The 19,412-nt window shown below is 40.2% G+C and overlaps 1 protein-coding gene across 7 annotated transcripts in view; it reads right to left on the bottom strand.

The window, feature by feature from the left end:
• USP48 (ubiquitin specific peptidase 48) overlaps positions 1-19,412 on the bottom strand; it is a 73,587-nt gene that overhangs the window by 7,030 nt on the left and 47,145 nt on the right. For 6 of the 7 annotated variants that reach the window (XM_045164642.1, XM_045164644.1, XM_045164643.1 and 3 more), the window contains 9 exons: positions 17,755-17,826; positions 11,450-11,574; positions 11,160-11,282; positions 10,799-10,860; positions 10,418-10,528; positions 9,683-9,813; positions 9,218-9,324; positions 5,347-5,451; positions 2,186-2,341 (listed from right to left, as the gene is read on the bottom strand). In XM_045164642.1, coding sequence (XP_045020577.1) covers positions 2,186-2,341; positions 5,347-5,451; positions 9,218-9,324; positions 9,683-9,813; positions 10,418-10,528; positions 10,799-10,860; positions 11,160-11,282; positions 11,450-11,574; positions 17,755-17,826 — 992 coding nt within the window. The remainder of the gene's footprint in view (positions 1-2,185; positions 2,342-5,346; positions 5,452-9,217; positions 9,325-9,682; positions 9,814-10,417; positions 10,529-10,798; positions 10,861-11,159; positions 11,283-11,449; positions 11,575-17,754; positions 17,827-19,412) is intronic. The other variant, XM_045164646.1, reaches the window with a different exon arrangement.

The raw sequence follows: 19,412 nt of genomic DNA, 5'->3' as shown, positions 1-19,412 counted from the left end.
AGAAGGGGCTGACAGAGGATGAGATGGCTGGATGGCATCACCAACTCGATGGACGTGAGTTTGAGTGAACTCCGGGAGTTGGTGATGGACAGGGAGGCCTGGCGTGCTGCAGTCCATGGGGTCGCAAAGAATCGGACACGACTGAGCGACTGAACTGAACAGAATGAAGATTTATTACACCGTGTGTTGAATATCGTGCTAGGTATTGGAACTATAAAGGTGAGTAGTAATCCCACTACAGAGAGGTCCAGAGGAAAAAAACCAAGCGGTGGAGATGGTGGCAGAAAGCCACACAGAGCTGGCAGAGCACACAGGAGGGAGGAGTACGCTGTATAACTGAAGGCCAAGACAGGTTTTGCAGAAGAGATGTTGCCAAAGACGAACAGTGCTTCCTAGTGAGGAGAAAATGCTATTTCAGAGTGAGAGAACAGGCCGAGGGCATGGAAGTCTATGGCCTACAATATGGTAATTCATGAACCGCTAGGTGCAAGGAGAATGCTTTGGGAGAATTACCATTCTACAGGTCTCTGTGATGAGTGAGTGCAGCACAGTGGCTCTGGGAAGCCTAACAGGAACAACGAAAGCCCTGTTCCCGCAGCTTCCTGCTGCTCGCCACGATGTGCGTACACACACGCAGGTGTATTTATTGGCTGAAATGAGGAAATCCAATAAGCAAATTAGGAATATTTCCTCCTTCTGAAGGCAGGCAATACCACCCGCTCAAAATCCATCTTTGGGAAAATGGAATAAGACAATTAAATACTGAACATGTTTTGAGAAAAGGGATGAATTTGTACTTCATTTACATTATGGCCTCATAGGTAGATGAATTAAGCAACTACAAATGGGTATGGCTGCCATCCTATTAACCTGGAAATATGGTCTACCCTAGGGAAGAGGCGCCGTGAAACATAAAAACACGCACTACGTGCTTGAAAACTCACCCACCACCACCAGCCGAGGGTCACATGCACGCCCACCACAGCCAGAACGGCGCTCAGGCGGGGCGTCAAGAAGGTCCCGTCTACTGGGAGGCTGTGAAAGCACCGCCTCGGAGCACCGAGGGGGAATCACGCTTCACTGCCCCTTCTCTTGACTGGATCACAGTGGTCCTCCATGTAAGGAAGGGAGGGGAGAGGAAGGACACGGCACAGGAGCCCTCTGGGACGCGCGCATCCGGGGGGCTAGCTGCTGCCTTCTAACAACGGTCTGCAGGTGACACGCTCCAGGAGGGAGGCTCTTTCTGCTGACTTTTGATTTACTCTTTTAAAAGGGTGAGTCTACAATAAAAGCAGCACAGGCTCTGACAATGTCTTGATCCACAGGGGCTGTTTCTGTAATTTAAAGGTTTTGAATGTTTCGAGGTTTACCACTGGCAAGCAGAAAGCCAGTGATAGAAACAAGCTTTCTCAGATGTAAAAGCTACAATAAGAGAATAAAGATATTACGCCAACACATTTATTTTCAGAGCCATGGGTTCAACCAAGGGAAGTAATGTTCCCGGGACAATCTGGAAAAGAACACCCTCAACGGAAAGCCTATACTTTTGCCTCAATTACAATGATAAATATCAGCACGAGGAAAAATGCATAACCAGTAAACTATGCCACATGAAAGTAGCAACGAGGGGAACTGGGTCAACTTTTGGGATCTGTATCAGTGACTAAAACAGATAAGGGGCCAGATTTTTTTTTTCATGGACATCTTGAATATATTAGCCTCTCTTTCCTGGGTTTTGGGATGTACCATTGGCTCCTCATTTATAGTACTTTCGCGTTCCTACCAGGAAACAATGCCAGGAGGCATTCTCATCTCTCATCCACTGTGTAGATGTGCAAAAGCAATGGGGGTGAAGAGGGGTGCAGTGGGAAGAAACTGGGAATGATCTAAAATGAACCATTAAATGGCTGTCAGTATTTCTCCTCATTATTGGAAAGCTACTCAGAACTGGCTCAAGGTTTCAGAATCCCCCAAACACTTTCCCTTTTCACAGATGCTTGGCTAATTTTGAAAACTCTGAAGCTCTTTCCAAAGGAAGAGTTATTTGAATTTGGGGACCCAACAAGTATTATTCTAAACTCAAAAATGCCCTCTCCCAACAGCTCGATACTTAGGTGCAAAGCAGAAACTCGTGAAGGTCCTGTAAGTTCAGAGCATGATTAAACAGATGTTATACTTTCCTCACCTGGATTTTCAATTCTTTCAATGTTTGATTAGCAGAAACGAGAAGAGCTTTTTCACCACGAACTTTTCTGTGTCGCATACTCCGCCGAATAACTTGCTTCTGATAGGCTATATAATTTTGATGGGAGATCTTTTGCCGCTTTGTTCCTCCATTGCTCTATAAACATCCAGAAAAAAAAGCAATGAAATTACCCACACCATGACCCTGCTCAAACTTCACAACACAAGGAAAAGCAGTTTATCAGAATGTTAACCATTTGAAATTCGGTTTCAACAGTGAGTAGGAACTCACTGAAGGTTCTTAGAAGGCTCAGACCAAAATTGAAAAAATTAAAGTCCTTGAACTGCACACAAGCTCCAGGATTTAAAAATGTATGTATTATAAAAAGGACATTTAAAAGCGGTGGGGTGGGGGGAGCGGGCCAGAAAAAGAAAAAATAAGCAGAAGGGAAGGTTTGACCTTAAGTCGGAAAAACAGTTATGATACACTGAATCCTAATCTGTGTATTAAACATTTCCTTCTTTTAGTGAATGACACAGACGCTAACTATAAACTGCTGAGAACTTTAAAAAACTTACAAAGGTTTGTCTTTGAAATTGCAAAAATGTTTGACTTGAAACTAATCAAATATTTAGATCCAGCTTGCAAATCACAGAAAATACAGGGGAGAGAAGTAAGTTAAAACGAGTAACATAAGGAGGCAATCGGCTGAATCTAGAATGTGAGACAATCTACTCAATTCAAGAAAAGGAACTGGTCTCTAGTCAATGTCAAAAAGGAAAAGAAAAGGGGGCAGAGGCCAGGTAACTGTTCTGGAAAAAAGTCTAAAGTGAAACAAAACAATATGTATCTTGGCTGCATGCTGGTTTGAGGAGAAAAAATTGTTTAAGGCACATTGGGGATAGCTGAAGAAATCTGATTACAGGTAAACAGGATATTGCCTTTTTTGATAAGAACTGGTTTAAGAACTTAGAGGTGAAATGCCATGATGCGCACAATTGAAAGATGGTTCAGCAAAAAGTACAGGCATACGTAATGTATACTGTACTAGTTTTAAGAAAAAAATAATAGATGAAAACCAAATATTTCTCTAAAATACTCTAATAATGCCTCATGAATAGGTTAACAACCAGACAAGACAAGATTCTTCTGCTAACCAAGCCACAGAATGAATGAAACAAGATTTTTAAAATACTCTTTCCCCGGGTTTAATTAAATCTGGACGAGGTAAACCCCCAGGCTCCGGCTCTGGTTTCCACAGCTGTCACTGAGTGTCAGCTGTGCATAATCAGAGCGGTTTAGGGGTCATATGGACACAGATGCCACACAGTCATTATCAATGGAGCGCCAGAGATTTACAAAGCAGAGAGGGTCAGGAAGTAAACGGAGCAGCATTTGCTGAGGGCGACGTCCACTGGCTGGTGCTGCGCGAGGCTCGAGTCAGCTCTCGCCGTGAATCTAAGGGGCACACAGGCAGTTCCGACAGAAGAAACACTGAAGTGGGAGCTGACACAGCCTTCTCAGTCTCAACAATTCAACAAAACAAAAAAATGTGGACGCTGGTAACATTTTTCTCAAGCTTAACTATTTAAAAAAAAAAAAAAAAAAACTCAAGTATTTTTCAATTGTGAAATAGGACCTAAATTTCAGTTAGAAATATAAGGGAAAATATCTGTAACAACCTACAATTTTACTTTGGAAATATAAAACACAACCAAATAACAGAGCCCTGAGCATTAAGCAAGATATGTTTTTAAATGAGTCTAAAAGCCTTTCCCAGAATTATATTTTTAAAACATCCATAGAATTTAAATCCAACTTATCTGACAAAAACCAGTACACTGGTTTTAGAAGGCTTTCAATTACCTAAGTAACATCCAATACTGGGTGCATTATTAACCTAAATGGTAGATAAGGTCAAAGTCAAAGGAACTGGGTTGATCTAGCTTAGAGAAAAGAGGAAAGGGGATTTGTTTATGTCCATTAAGGACAAACAAAAATGCACCATTTTATATTACAGGGTTTAAAACAGCAATTACAGAAGCTTTGTATTGAGATACTGCAACGTATTACAAAGAAAAGGTTTGAGGAGTCTGAAATTCCGATAACACTTGACATTCTTCTGGGACCACCTACTCTTTTCAAAAGGAAGGTTACACTTTCTTTTGCAAGATGAAATATTTAAAACGTTAGTCAAGAGTATTACAACATCCAAAGAATGAGAGGAAAGACAGAAAAAAATTCAAAGTATAAAGATAACTATGGCATAAAAAACAATGTTCTCCAACAAACATTCTCTATCATATTTGTAAAGGGGAGATCTGTTGCCATGTGCAATTGAGGTATAGAAAGCAATTTAAAAACTGCTGTGGTTATGACAATGGATGAAACTAGCCATTCAAAAAACTTAGTTTCTCAAAAATCTAATCACTTGAAAATATTTTTAAAAGTCTTCTAAGTAACCCTTGGGCTGAAAAGGAAAGCTTGAAATGACATAAATAAAAACAATATATTATATATATATATATATATATATATAGTATATTGTATATATAAAACTTTACAAACTGATTTACAAAGTTCACCGAAAGAACAGACTCCAAACTGATTATTAAACCATACTCCCAAACAAGAGGGGTAGAAATACCATTAAAAAATCCGCAAAATAGGTTATTTTAATAGAAGAATTTAAGGTCATCACAATGAAAAATCAAAGACTCATGTTGCTTCTAGTCACCTGACTAACACCTTGAGAGACCTGAAAGTCTCTTCTATAAACTTCAGTGTTATAAAGGCTATTATTATGTGTTTTGTTTGTAATGAGAGAAGTTGAGTTTAGTAATTTTTTCATACATAAATATTCCATGACTAAGCAGCAAACCAGGATTATGGTTAAAGTCTTTTTTCCAGGTAAAAATTTAATCATTACAGTATATTTTAGCTCTTCTTCTTTAATAGCAATTAATTCTGGCGTATCATAGTCCATGACTTTTCATGAGAAATCGGGACAACTATAGCATTCTAGCCAACGAGGAAAAGAAGGGGAAAGGGTCCTGAGGACCAACACCGCATACAGGCCACAGAGAGATGTCCAAGACCTTGGAGCGACTGCTTTCAGAGCAGTGGAAGGGGTAACAATGAAAAGCAGCTTCAACACATACTTGATTAAAGTCTGGATCTTTTTCTCCATCCAGTTTAGCTTCTTCCTTATCCTCCTCTGTTTCAGAACTACTCACATTTAGCTCTGGAGCTGAATCCTTCATCACCTGAATGCGCCAGGAAAAGAGAGAAGTAGGTCAGACCCTAGGGAGGCGAGCTATGGAGACGGTGGAGCTTTGACGGCACAACTTCATCAATGGTGGGGTAACAGATCAGACAGAGGATCAAGACACGACAGCAATCTTGTTTTCTGTGCTCTGTGAACACGTTAGTTTTATCCTAACACAGGATAAAGAGAACGGATGAAATACCACTACCAAACTTAAAAAATAATAAGACATCTTTTCCTAAATTGGATATTTCACACTAGATATCAATATATACATGGACTAAGAGGTACAAAAGATACAAGAAAATACTAGGGGGAAAACAGACATTTTTACTCATCCACTTTTCCAGCAAACAAGGTCATAAGGCCTCCTTAATTCAACTTCTGAGGCAGAACCCTAGATCATCAGAGAATAATCTGTAAGGTAACCTTCTAAAATTCATGTCAAGTTTGGCAAATATCACCAAATATAATGCATCTACGTGGTCTTCAACTCCAAAAACCTTGGAATCAAATTAATGAGGTGTCCAGAGAACTAGGTCAGGATCTACCTAAGAGCCATACTTAATGTAGTGAAAATGCTCCAAAAACAGTCCACAGTAACACCCTGCTCCCAAAATATCCCCAAATCTATGTTTCACCTACCCTTTAGGTCAACCAAAGAAGATGCTCTACAGTGGTCTTTCTTATTTCTGTTCTGTCCATATCAACTCCAAATACAATGGCCAGGGTGACTTTTTGAAAGCATAAGTGAGATCACACTGTGACCTCCCTTGAAACTTCAGTGGCTTACATCTAGGCTTCGAACAAAGATCCCAAATCCCTGGCATGACGTATAAAATTCAATTAAAATTTGACTCCTCATCACACATCACCTTCCCTCCTTGGCAGAAACTTCTCTTTAGATCAGTGCCGTCCACTATGGGAGTGAGAGGTGACACAGGTCTGCTGAAGTTAAAACTACATAAAAACCCAGTTCCTGAAGTCAGCCCAGTCGCATTTCAGACGCCCCATGGTCAAGGGTGGCTGGTGGCTATGATGCAGATAAGAACACGTCCGCCACCGCGGAAGCGCCCACTGGGCAGCGCTGCTCCAGGCTCGACGCCGACTCTACTCTGAGGGCGCCGGGCTCACGCTCCCGCCTGGCCTCCGCGCCACAGGCAGGGCCTCCCACAGCTAGCGCTCAGGTAAACAACTCCTCCTCCAAGGCATCTAGCCCACCCCCTCCCTATTTAACAGGGCACCTCCGCCTCTGTCAGTCAAATGCTCTACTCTGCAAGACTTCCTTCAACATGCTTGTTCTTGTATGAAATCATCTTACACAGCTTATTCTTGATCTACCTCACTAGGTACAAATCCTCTCGAAGGTAGGTACAGTGGTCTTCTGCACCAACTGTATCCCAAGACAGTTCCTAGCACACAGCTGGCATTCAATCAATATTGTACATCAAAAACAAAAACTGACTAGACCCACATAAGGCTTCCCTTGTGGCTCAGCTGGTCAAGAATCCGCCCACAATGCGGGAGACCTGGGTTCGATCCCTGGGTCGGGAAAATCCCCTGGAGAAGGGAATGGCTGGCTACCCACTCCAGTATTCTGGCCTGGAGAATTCCATGGACTGTGCCCATGGGGTTGCAAAGAGCTGGACACGACTGAGTGACTTTCACTTCACTTGAGACCCACATAAGAAAAGTCTTCTTAAGTGAACAATGCAAACAAATAGAAGAAAACAATAGAATGGGAAAGACTAGAAATACCAAGGGAACATTTCAAGCAAAGATGGGCACAATAAGGGACATAAAAGGCCAAGGACTTAACAGAAGCAGAAGAGATTAAGAAGAGATGGCAAGAATACACAGAAGAACTTTACAAAAATTTTTAATGTTCTGGATAACCATGATGGTGTGGTCACTCACCTAGAGCCAGATACCCTGGAGTGTGAAGTCAAGTGTACCTTAGGAAGCGTTACTATGAACAAAGCTAGAGAAGGTGATGGAACTCCAGCTGAGCTATTTCAAATCCTAAAAGATGATGCTGTTCAAGTGCTGCACTCAATATGCCAGTAAACTTCCCTGGTGGCTTAGACAGTAAAGCGTCTGCCTACAATGATCCCTGGGTCAGGAAGATCCTCTGGAGAAGGAAATGCCAACCCACTCCAGTATTCTTGCCTGGAAAATCCCATGGATAAAGGAACCTGGTAGGCTACAGTCCACAGGACCGCAAAGAGTCCAACACGACTGAGCAACTTTACTTCATTTCACTTCAGCAGTGGCCACAGGACTGGAAAAGGTCAGTTTTTATTTCATTCCCAAAGAAAAGTAATGACAAAGAATGTCCAAATTACTGTACACTGCACTCATTTCACACACTAGCAAGGTAATGTTCAAAATCCTTCAAGCTAGGCTTCAAAGTATATGAACCGAGAACTTTCAGATGTACAAGCTGGATTTAGAAAAGGCAGAGGAACCATAGATCAAATTGCCAACATCCGCTGGATCAAATAAAAAGTGAGACTTCCAGAAAAGCATCCACTTCTGTTTTACTGACTACGCCACACTGTTTTATTGACTACATCTTTGACCTTGTGGATCACAACAAACTGTGGACAATTCTTCAGGAGATGGGAATACCAGATCACCTTACCCACCTCTTGACAAACTTGTATGCAGGACAAGAAGCAACAGTTAGAACAGGATATGGAACAACAGAATGGTTCAGAATTGAGAAAGGAGTATGTCAAAGCTGTATACTATCACCCTGCTTATTTAACTTATATGCAGAGTACATCATGGAAATGCTGGGCTGGATGAATCACAAGCTGAAATCAAGATTGCCAGGAGAAACAACCATAACCTCAGATGTGCAGATGATACCACTCTAAAGGCAGAAAGCAAAGAGGAACTAAAGAACCTCTTGATGAGAATGAAAGAGGAGAGTGAAAAAGCTGGCTTAAAACTCAACATTCAGAAAACTAAGACCATGGCATCTGGTCCCACACTTCATGGCAAACAGATGGGGAAAATGTGGAAACAATAACAGATTTTATTTTCTTGGGCTCCAGAATCACTGCAGATGGTGACTGCAGCCATGAAATTAAAAGACACTGGGTCCTTGGAAGAAAAGCTATGGCAAACCTAGACACTGTATTAAAAAGCAGAGACATCACTTTGCCAACAAAGATCCATATAGTCAAAGCTATGGTTTTTTCCAGTAGTCATGTATAGATTTGAGAGTTGGACCATAAAGAAGAATTGATGTTTTTGAATTGTGGTGCTGGAGGACTCTTGAGAGTCCCTTGGACTGCAAAGAGATCAAACCTGTCAACCCTAAAGGAAATCAATCCTGAATATTCACTGGAAGGACTGATGCTAAAGCTCCAATACTTTGCCCACCTGATGCTAAGAGCCAACTCATTGGAAAAGACCCTGATGCAGGGAAAGATTAAGGGCAGGAGGAGAAAGGGACGACAGGATGAGATGGTTGGATGGCATCACCTAATCAATGGATATGGGTTTGAGCAAACTCTAGGAGATAGTGAAGGACAGGGAAGCCTGGCGTGCTGCAGTCCATGGGGCCACAAAGAGTTGAACATGACTTAGTGATTGAACAACAGATCCACATAAATTTATGTAACGATTCCTTTTCCATTCCAGTTCAATGGCTCCACCCTTCAAAGGAACTACAGGCAATATTCAGTGAAAATCAAACAAGTCAAAAAGCAAGCTTGATTATTACTAGTCATGGCCACAAGAGGGACTGGTACCTTCTTATTATCCACAACTTTATGGACATAGATGGTAGCTTGAGTGTATTCACGCAGGTCCCTCTGCTGTTGACACAATAAGCCTTCTCGACATTCTGGACAGAGTTCTAAGAAGAAAAAAGGTTTTTTTTTTTTAAAAAGGTAAAACCAGAAAATACCAGTAGCTGAGGAATTACTACCAAAAGAATGAAAGATCTAAAGGAACATTTCAAAGTTATCAGAGAGTATTTAGAAAACTACTACTCTTATTTTTTAATGGCTATATTTTATTATATGCAAATAAGTAAATTTTTACTGTCAAAAAACATACAAATATGGTCATTATATGATACTTTCCATCTAAGGAATATAGAATGGACCACCACGAGATCTTTAAGTAAAGAATACAATACTGCCATATTCTTTGCCTACCTGTTAAAATTGTAACTTTTAACTACATAAACCAAGAGTGATATGAATACTTACTTGGCTCAGAAATATACTGTGTTTCTGAAGGGTTTGCATCTCCTCCTTCAGTTCTCGTGATTTTAATTACATGATCCACGACAAAGAGCTTTTGTATCATTTGCCACTCACTGGGCCATATGAGAGCTATACTGTGCAAAAAAACACAACATGCTTTAAGACACAAGGACATAATCCATCTGTAAACCAAAACTATCCAAACCACTATTTAATACAAAGAAATTGAGAAGGAAAAGCTACACCAACAGGAATGGTAGTTTTTCAAATAAAAGAATGCTCTAACTTTCTTTTGTATGAAAAAAAGCAGTGAAAGTAAATGTACTGGAGTCACACGAATCAACATGGCTAAACCTCAAAAGCCAAAGTTGAGCAAAGAAGTTAGCTACAGAGGGTAAGGACGTGACCTAGAGACACTGTCCTGGGTCCCAGCAATTTCTAAGGAGAAAGCAGGGCTCAGGAAGGAGAGGGGAGAAGTAAGGGCAAGTAGCCTCAGGCAGCCTCCCGACTTTTATGGAGAAGCAGTCTTTTTTTCCAGTATATGTGCTGCCAAAGCGAGCACAAGAAGCAGTCTTTAAAAAAAAAAAAGACAAGCCAACCTCTGGTTATACCAGAGGAAATAACCCCACAATTCAAGAAAAGATTAGTTCTTAAAATAGACTATGTCAGACGAGACATTTCCTAAACACATTCTATTAATCATCAGAAACAAACATCGCATGAAGAGAAGAAACTCACAGTTTAGAATCTTCTTTGGTCATGGAAGCAAATGTAAACATGAGGCCCCCGTGGGGACACAGGAGAGCGCTGTTTCCGACCGATGACACAGGACTGCACCTGGTAGGTTTCCTATTCAAATGAGCAAAGGACGGTCAATATACTTCACTATGGCATGACTGAAGACAGCATTTTTTATGATTATTTTTAAATTACAGACATTTTTCAAGGATATTAAAAATTAAATGTACTTCTTAGGATTATTCATTTAAATTCTCAGGAAAAAAAGCTTTCAGTATAGGCTATTATAGTAAAAGGTAAGGTACCATGATTACGATTCATGAATTAAAAATACTGTAATCAAAAATAAAAAAAGGGAAATAGGTAACCTTTGGTATCTACCTGACAAATTTTCGCCACTCTTCTACAAAGAACTGGGACACAATATAGAGCACATCTGTTTCCTGGAACAGAAAAATCAGACACAAGTATCTCTTAATTCACTGCATTCTTAACCTAAATCCTATACAGAAAATGTCTCCATATACTATGGGTTCTCCCCCTAAAGTTTCGTAAATAAAATGGAAATAGAACCCTCTACCAAGCAACCACGAGGAAGAGTCGAATCCTCCAGTTTAGAAAACTATACAAATGTAAGAAATAGAGACGATCTCATTATTCTGAAAGCACTGTTCACTCAGGAACTTGGCAAGGGCCTTACAAAGATGTGATGGACTCTGCCCCTTTGTGGGAATCATTATACCTCTGGCCAGTTACTGAGACACGGTCTGTTTTTGTCCTGGAACAAATTTGGAAGAGAAGTTTTCTGCTCGTTTGCAATCATCTTATGTAAGGCTTCATTTTCTTCCCCTTCTCTTTCTAAAATCTGAAAGAGAAGCAAGCAGGAAGCGATCAACCATCTCCAGCTGACAGCACAGGACCTGCCGCCTCCCCACACCTCCTCTCAAAGTGCAATGTCAGTTCTCCCGGAAAATCGATCCAGGGAGGAGACACGTGACTTCCACAGCCGTCAGGACTGCGGGCGGCATGCACCTTGCACTGCGAACAGCACTCTTTGTAACTTGGAAATTCGGGAGCCTTTGGAAAGTACTGCTGCAGTTTGCTCCAAGCCTCTTTAGAAACAAGCCTTCTTTCATTTTCTGATATGCATAACTCGCCTAGGTCAAAAAGACAAAAAGGGGGGGGGGGGGGGAGTTTGAAAAAAAAAAGTTAATATATACCCTGCAAAAATCTACTTAATACAAATTTGTAGCACTTCTCCTCCTTCTGTTCCAAAGTGCTGTAATTTTCTCTCCAATTTCAAAATCTCTAAATTTTTAGTTTCATCTAATTCTAAAGGAGTTAGCCATTCCTTTGTCCTTAATCTAGGTCTTTCTTCCTGCCAGTGAAGGAAGCAATAAAAGGGCTTCCAGAGGTTCTGGGGTGCCACCGTGGAGGTTGTCCAACAGCATTTCATCTCCACCTACATTCAAACAGCACAATTTCCTGCAGAATGCATTTTCTCCCATTTTGTCTTATTACTTTACTAAACTCACCCTGAACCAAAATGCTGTTTTCAATGTTGTGTGACCCTGACAGTTAAACAGTGAAGCAATCTACTGTTAAGCTGGAAGACCCTCTCCAGTCAATACCCAGTTGCTCGGCTGTTACTACTGCAAACACCTGAATCCTGCGGATCTTTAGAAACCGAGAAGAGGAGAAATAAGCAGAGCACCTTCCCTTCCTCAGATCACAGAAACGTCCACACGGCAGTGACCCTGAGCCTCGTCAGCCCACCTCGATCTACTGCTCACATGGATGCTTCCAGCATTCCAGGGCCGTTCTCCCCACTCTATCCCTCATTTGTTTTGTGGGTCTAGTTCTGCTGCTTCAGCTGTTCCCAGCAGATAGTGAAGTGCATACATGGACCTATATGGTTCATTACCCAAAAAAAATTCTTTAAGGTTCCAAAGGAAACTGTGTTTCTTCTGCCACTGGCAAGATACCTACAAGTTTAGTAAGAGTTAGAAAGCCAGGGGCTTTCTAAATGCACTATCTTAATTCTTTGCTTTATGTATTTTTCATAATAAATAAATCAAGAATGAGAGAAATTAATACACTAAGGGTCACCACAATTGGTGAATAACGAAGCTGGGATATTAAAACCAGATCTGTCTCATCTAAACCCCACAGTTTCTAATGCCTCAAAATTCATCTTCTTAACTTCCATGCATCACTTCCTCTTAGTGAGCTCTGATTAATCCTAAGAAAAGATTACACTGCTTTAATATATTTACTACTAGAGAAAATAGGTCACAACGTAAAAATTAACTTTATTTCTGAAGAGTAGGTTAACAAATTTTTCCTCTGAGGTTATGAAAACTTACTTTAAAATGCTTACCCCCTCAGTGGCTTAAGCGCCACCAAAAAAAAAATAAATAAAATAAAATGCTTACCCTCAGACAGAACTATGGAATTTATTATTTTTTTTAAATTTAATTGTTTTATTACTTTTTTCTTTTATGGAATTTATTATTATTATTATTATTTTAAACACTAACTGGATAATCAGACTTCAATTTAGTACACCTTTATGGTGAAATATAATGCAGCTATAAAAAAGACTAAAGCAGACTTCTATAACTAATTTAAAAATAATTCCAAGGCAATTACACTTTTTAAAGTGGTTTCTTTTTTATTAAAAGGACCCTTCCTCTGCATATATGTGGTATAAACAAATCTGGTTCAGAAAGGGAGAGAGAATGAAGGAAACGATAATACAAACACATATTTTAAATAGGATTCCACAGGCTCTGGAGTCTACACTGCCTCTCTTTTGGGTAAGGGTGCTTTTACTTTATGACTGGCTATAATGTTGCATGTGCATTTCTCAGGTAATTAAAAAAAAATAACTCAAGTTTATTTAAAAAGTCAGCAAAGTCTTCTAATATACTATAGTCAGAAATTGGTTAATAAAGTGCTTTGCTCTACCCCTATCTATGCTTCTAAATTTAGGTTCACATTAACATATCATGATTTAATATATCTGGATATTGTTTAACCTAAAAATGAACTTTTACTCAAGACATGAATGTTTAGAAATCAGACTTGTATCCTGCAATATGTAACACTCTCTTAAATCTTAAGAGAAAGCCAATAAATTAAATTCATTTTGTAAGCAACATCTCTGAATACAAGGATCAAACGAGTCATGAGAGATTTAATTCACCAAACATATCAGGATAATGTAATCCCCGAAGATTCTTCTGGTAAAAATAGAAATCTAGTTAACAATGACTTTAGATTCTGGATAAATCTCCTCCCTGACAAAATCTAGTTCAAACCCTAATATTTTGGGTCACAGAACATCCAAAGAATTTGTTAAAAAAAAAAAAAAGATTAATTAAAAAACTGCTCAGCTCCTTACTAAACAAGTGTAATAAACAACGTAAGTTAACAAGGAAGGTTAACTGTTAAATAAATGTAGAATGAAATGGATAAGACAGCCTGATGGATTTGGAATATCCGCAGTAAATGCTGAACTCTGAGACAGCAGTAAACCACCCAACAGAATGTAATCTGTGATTAGTTCACATAAAATCCGTGATAAATATACGCAAGCTTTAGAGTATGAAAATTCGAACAAGGATTTCTAGATAAAAATGATGTTTTAAAATGACATTAAAACCACAGTAACAGGGATCTTTACTGAAAGACATAAAATCATAATGAAGGATTAAAAAAACAGAGGCAACAGCAACAGATATTATAGGAGGTTAGAAGGTGGATGGATGAGATGCAAGAAAAATGAACTCTAAATCAACGAAAGTCAAGAAGCAAATAGATTTACAGCACTACAGAACTGTGCCCACAAACCCGGGAACTGGGGTGCTCGGAAGGGGACGGGTTACAGTCTGCTTAAGAGACGGTTAAAATTCTGGCTCCCTCTTCTATACGTTCTACGGATACCTGCCCCCCTCTACCCACAAAAGAAGACACAAGCTGGTCTGATGGCACAAAACCAGGGGCCTCTGGGGACACAAAGCGGAGACGTGAGGCAGCGCACCGAGGCGCATGCAGCTGAGTGAAGGCTTCATACAGAAGGCAGAGGTTCCAAGCCCTCTTCTCTGTAACCCTGAGGTGACAGTCAGCTCTGCAGTTTCCAGGCAGAAGGAGGAAAGATGCTTATGGAGAAATCTGAGAAGCCCGAGAGGAGATAATGAAATTGAGAATTCTGCAGTGAAACAGCCCCGTGGGGACACCAAACGAGGAAACCTGGGGTCCCTCACACTGCACATGTGTGAGGCGTCTGCAGAGCAGCTCACTGGGGGAAGTGTCCCTGGGCTGTGGACAGAGATCTTATTAGCTGCCAAAGGCGGAAGGGACAAAAACTGTCTATGAAGGGCTTTGGAAAAACAGTACATTGAAAGATCCGTTAAGTCCTTCAAATTTTCAAAGGAAAAGAATTTCTGATTACACAACTAGGGAGAAACTAACCATCAAGTATGGTGACCTTTAGCGAATGACTCACCTCTCTATGCCTCAGTTTGCTTATTCATCAGCAGAATCAGTATAATAATAATACAGCAGTGAGTTAATATCTACACACTTAGAAAACTCCTGGGCACAACACTCAACAAATGCCCAACCATCATCTTACTGCTTCAGTGTTATGACGACCATGACCACAGCTCAGAAACAAGTCTGAATGTAACTCCAGTGAGGGATGGGTTTTCAGTAAGGTTCCACATCCTGCAGCTGAAAAACCTGCTGCCATGGACATGGTACACTGAGAAGTGCTATCCACAAAAGCAAGAACTGAGATGGTGCTTTTTCAACTCGAGATAACAAGGTGCAGCAACCAAATGGCACTGGGCCGCAGATCAAGCTAGAAGATGTAAAAAAAAAAAAGCTCATGCACCGTTTCTGACAAGCTGAGGGGCATGGCACAGGCCCTGAAATCACATTCAGCTCTACCATGCTTTCTAGTCAAAGCTGTAAAACTGAAATGACAAGATGAGAGAGGTGGGCAGAGAGCAAATGTCAGTGCGCGAGGGAGGAAGACAATCGGTGTTCTGGCACCATTTCACCCTGCCAAGCAGCATCGAGCACGGAAACTTAGTGTTTAACTACAGATTCCTCAACACTCAAAATGGAAGCGCTTATGCTGTGTGCAAATCTACAGCAAAAGGTTAAAAAAAGAGTTGATATGAAAGCACCAGGAGAAAAGCTAATTTACTCCTGGCTGTTCACATCGCCTTCCTCTAGGGCTTACTTAATCTGTCTGCCATTCAGGGTTACACATCTGCCTTCAAACTTGTGTTCCTACTGTGCTCTAGTAACGCATCAACTGTGTCCGACTCTTTGCCACCTCATGCACTGTAACCTGCCAGGCTCCTCTGTCCATGCAATTCCCCAGGCAAGAATACTGGAATGCGTTGCCATTTCTTCCTCCAGGGGATCTTTCAGACCCAGGGAACGAACCTGCATCTCCTGCACGGGTAGGCAGTGAGTCTGTGTCTAGAAAGACAGGCATGGGAGTGGCACTCATGTGACAACTTCGATCACCATCACCAAGGACTCTTCATTAACAGAATCACTGATTCAGGGAATTCCCTGGCTGTCCACTGACTAAGACTTTGCGAGTTCAATGCAGGGGGCAAGGGTTTGATCCTTGGTTGGGGAACTAAGACGGTGCACGCTGTGTAGTGCAATCAAAAAAGAAAAAATAAGGTGTGAATGAGGGCAAGGGTTAGGCATCAAGTATGGGTTCCTAACGAGGCAGTGAAGAACTAATATAAGGAACTGATTAGGACTGACAAGAATTCAGAGCATTCGTCCCAGTCATAAAAAAAAGATGAAACAGGACTTCTCTGATGGTGTAGTGGATCAGAATCCACCGCCAGTACAGGAGACGCGGGTTCGATCCCTGGTCCAGGAAGATTCCATGTGCCTTGGAGCAACAAAGCCCATTCGCCAAAACTACTGGGCCTGTGATCTAGAGCCTGAGAGCCACAACTACTGAAGCCCCTGTGCCCACAGCCTGTGCTCCCAAGGAGACAAGCCACTGCAATGGGAACCTGAGCACCACAATGAAGACCCAGCACAGCCAAACATAAAGAGTGAAATAAGGCCATTGGTAGCAACACAGATGGACCCAGAGGTTATCGTATTAAGGGAAGTCAGACAGACAGATATTATGATACCACTCATATGTGGAATATAAAAAAAAATTATACAAACGAACTTATTTAACAAACAGCCTCACAGACACAGGAAATAAAACTTATGGTTACCAAAGGGGAGGGCAGAGGGAGGATAAATAAGGAGTTTGAGACCAGCAGATACATGCTACTACATATAAACTGGATAAACACAGTAAGCGCAGGGAACTACACTCAATGTCTTACAGTGACCTATAATGAAAAAGAATCTGAAAAAGAATATATATGGGCATGTTTACATATGCAGAACCAGTTTGCTGTACACATAAAAGTAACACAACACAATAAATTAACTATACTTCAATTTAAAAAAAGAATTCCGAGTATTCTCAATATGTTAGCACACAACCAGAAATGCCAACAGGGGTTAAGAGATTCACCACTGACATCCGAGTGTCTCTGCGGCCAGTTTTTCCCAGGGGAGGGAGGGAGGGGGAGAGGGAAGAAGGAAGGGAGAGTCAGTGGGGAACTCATTCGGTAGAAGGCTTGGAGAAGGAGATACCTTTCTGGCTTTCAGAGTGCTGACAATGGGAAACCATACGGTATATACAAGGAGTCCCTCTCCAAAGAAAAAACAAACTCATCTATTACAAGTGAGCTCTCACTAAAACCAAATACAGACATGAACAAATACACAGGATTAATAAAGATTTGGAAACTAAGAGTATATATAGTACACAGTAGCTAGCCAATCAATGTCTAAGACACTAAACCAGAAACAGTCATAAGGAGAATATAAAAATGCTGCCTTCAGAGTGTTCAAATCTGGATAATGACATAGACACAGAAATGGGAAATAACTGAAATCCCCATTCAAGCTCAGAAAGCCCTTCAATGTGACAAGTGACAAATTTTCCCCCCTAAAATATAGGGAAATTCTATCTTGTATTATTTACAATTTTTCTTGTGAGGAGAAAGGAAAAGGTGTGAGAGGCACTGGCGTTAAGGCAGGCCACAGAAGCTAGCCGCTCAAGAGAGCGCGAGGACAGAACCATCAGGTCACGGCCAGTTCAGAAAGCCACTACTCTGCCATGCCTTCCACATCAGGGCCTAATCTCTGAGCATGAAATATTGTTAACAAAATATTTATGATATGCTAAACACTAACAGAGGAAGTCTGACACTTTGGCTTACCGTGTGGGCACAGAATGTCTTCATTGAAATTCAATTCCTCCTCGTCCTCCTTTCTTTCTTCCTTTGATTCATCTAATCAAAAGACATACACAGAGTAACTCCTCTAGCTGCTACATTTAAAGTTCAAAGGAGCAAAGACACTACTCTACACAGCTTCAAACACAGAAAACTTTAAAACATTCTAAAAATCAGACCCAGCTGATTCTGACAGTTGAGCTAAGAAGTGTTTCATCTTTCCCTTAAAAGGAAAGAACAATTTCTGAATGGCAGTTTTACTTTTTAAAGATTTGGGTTATGTAAGAAAATATGCATTTTTTTTCAAACTGAAAAACAGTTCATCTATCTTTCCATTAATTCTAATCTATGTACTTAGAATACTGTGTCATAAACCAGGATAATCATATACATGTCATGTTACTTTCATCCATCGATTCTTTAGGGCAACGAGACAAAGCTTTAGAAGGCTAACGAAATAAAGATTTAACCTTTGATGTTAAATATACATAATTAAAACACTCCTTTTCCTATTACCAGCTCTCTTACAATGGCTGCTTTGCCTACTTGTCTACACTGTCCCAACTGTCAATTTGTAGTTGTGTACACCAGGGAATAGGATCACGTAAAACAAGTCCTAAGCACCAACAGATTACAGAATAGTGGTTCATGGATTTTCCAGGTTAAGCACACAACACACTTTTGATACACTTAACATATATAAAGAACATTTACTTAAAATTAAATTAATAAATTTAAATTAAAATTTATTAATTAGTCATTAAAAAGGTCAAGTAGGAAAAAAAAAAAAAGGTTCAAGTGGAAAAATGGGCAAAAACACATGACCAGGTAACTCTCCTGTCTGTTTCTCAATCTGGGTCACACAATGTGAAAATTAGGCAAAGAAGCAGGTACTGCATCTGTGTTTACAAACTAATTTTAAAAGCTGAAATAAGTTAAATAAATAAATATATACATTCTATATATATACACACACACACATTCAATGTATATTACATATATACATTCAATATATACTACATATTCAATGTATATTATATATATTATATACATTCAACTTATATATACACATGCAATATATATTTTATATATACACATATATATTCAATGTATAAATATATGCATTCAATGAAATTTAGTCGCTAGATTTTAAAACACTGAATGTCTTTGTAAAGGAAGATCCACAACTGTGCCAATGGAAACATCATTCTGAAAACCCACTATTTACAGGGATATCTGGTAGAACGACTTTGTTACTTCTACCTAGCTTCAAGCTTTTAAAATCTTTGAATGGAGGAAGGGGGAGATGAGAAGCATTTTATTACTCTGAAAGCAACATGAACATGTTTTTAATCTAGGACACCAAGGCATTTTCTATTATGGCATCAAACTTTACTTAAAATGAAGGTTCGCTGGAACCCAAAAGGGGACACCAATGTATGAAACGGAAAGGGAATTGGGGACTGAGAGAATACATGGTGGCTGCCAAAGGGAAGAAAGGTGGGAGAGGCACAGGACTAGGAGTTTGGGATTATCAGACCAAACTTATACATATGAAATGGATAAACAACTAGCTCCTACTGTTCAGTACAGGGAACTATACTCAACACCGTGTGATGAACCACCATGGAAAATACTATGAA

This window comes from Bubalus bubalis, chromosome 2, assembly GCF_019923935.1.
Source record: "Bubalus bubalis isolate 160015118507 breed Murrah chromosome 2, NDDB_SH_1, whole genome shotgun sequence".
Taxonomy (NCBI): domain Eukaryota; kingdom Metazoa; phylum Chordata; class Mammalia; order Artiodactyla; family Bovidae; genus Bubalus; species Bubalus bubalis.
The sequence above is the reverse complement of the archived record's forward strand: the minus strand, read 5'-3'. Positions and strand labels throughout refer to the sequence as shown.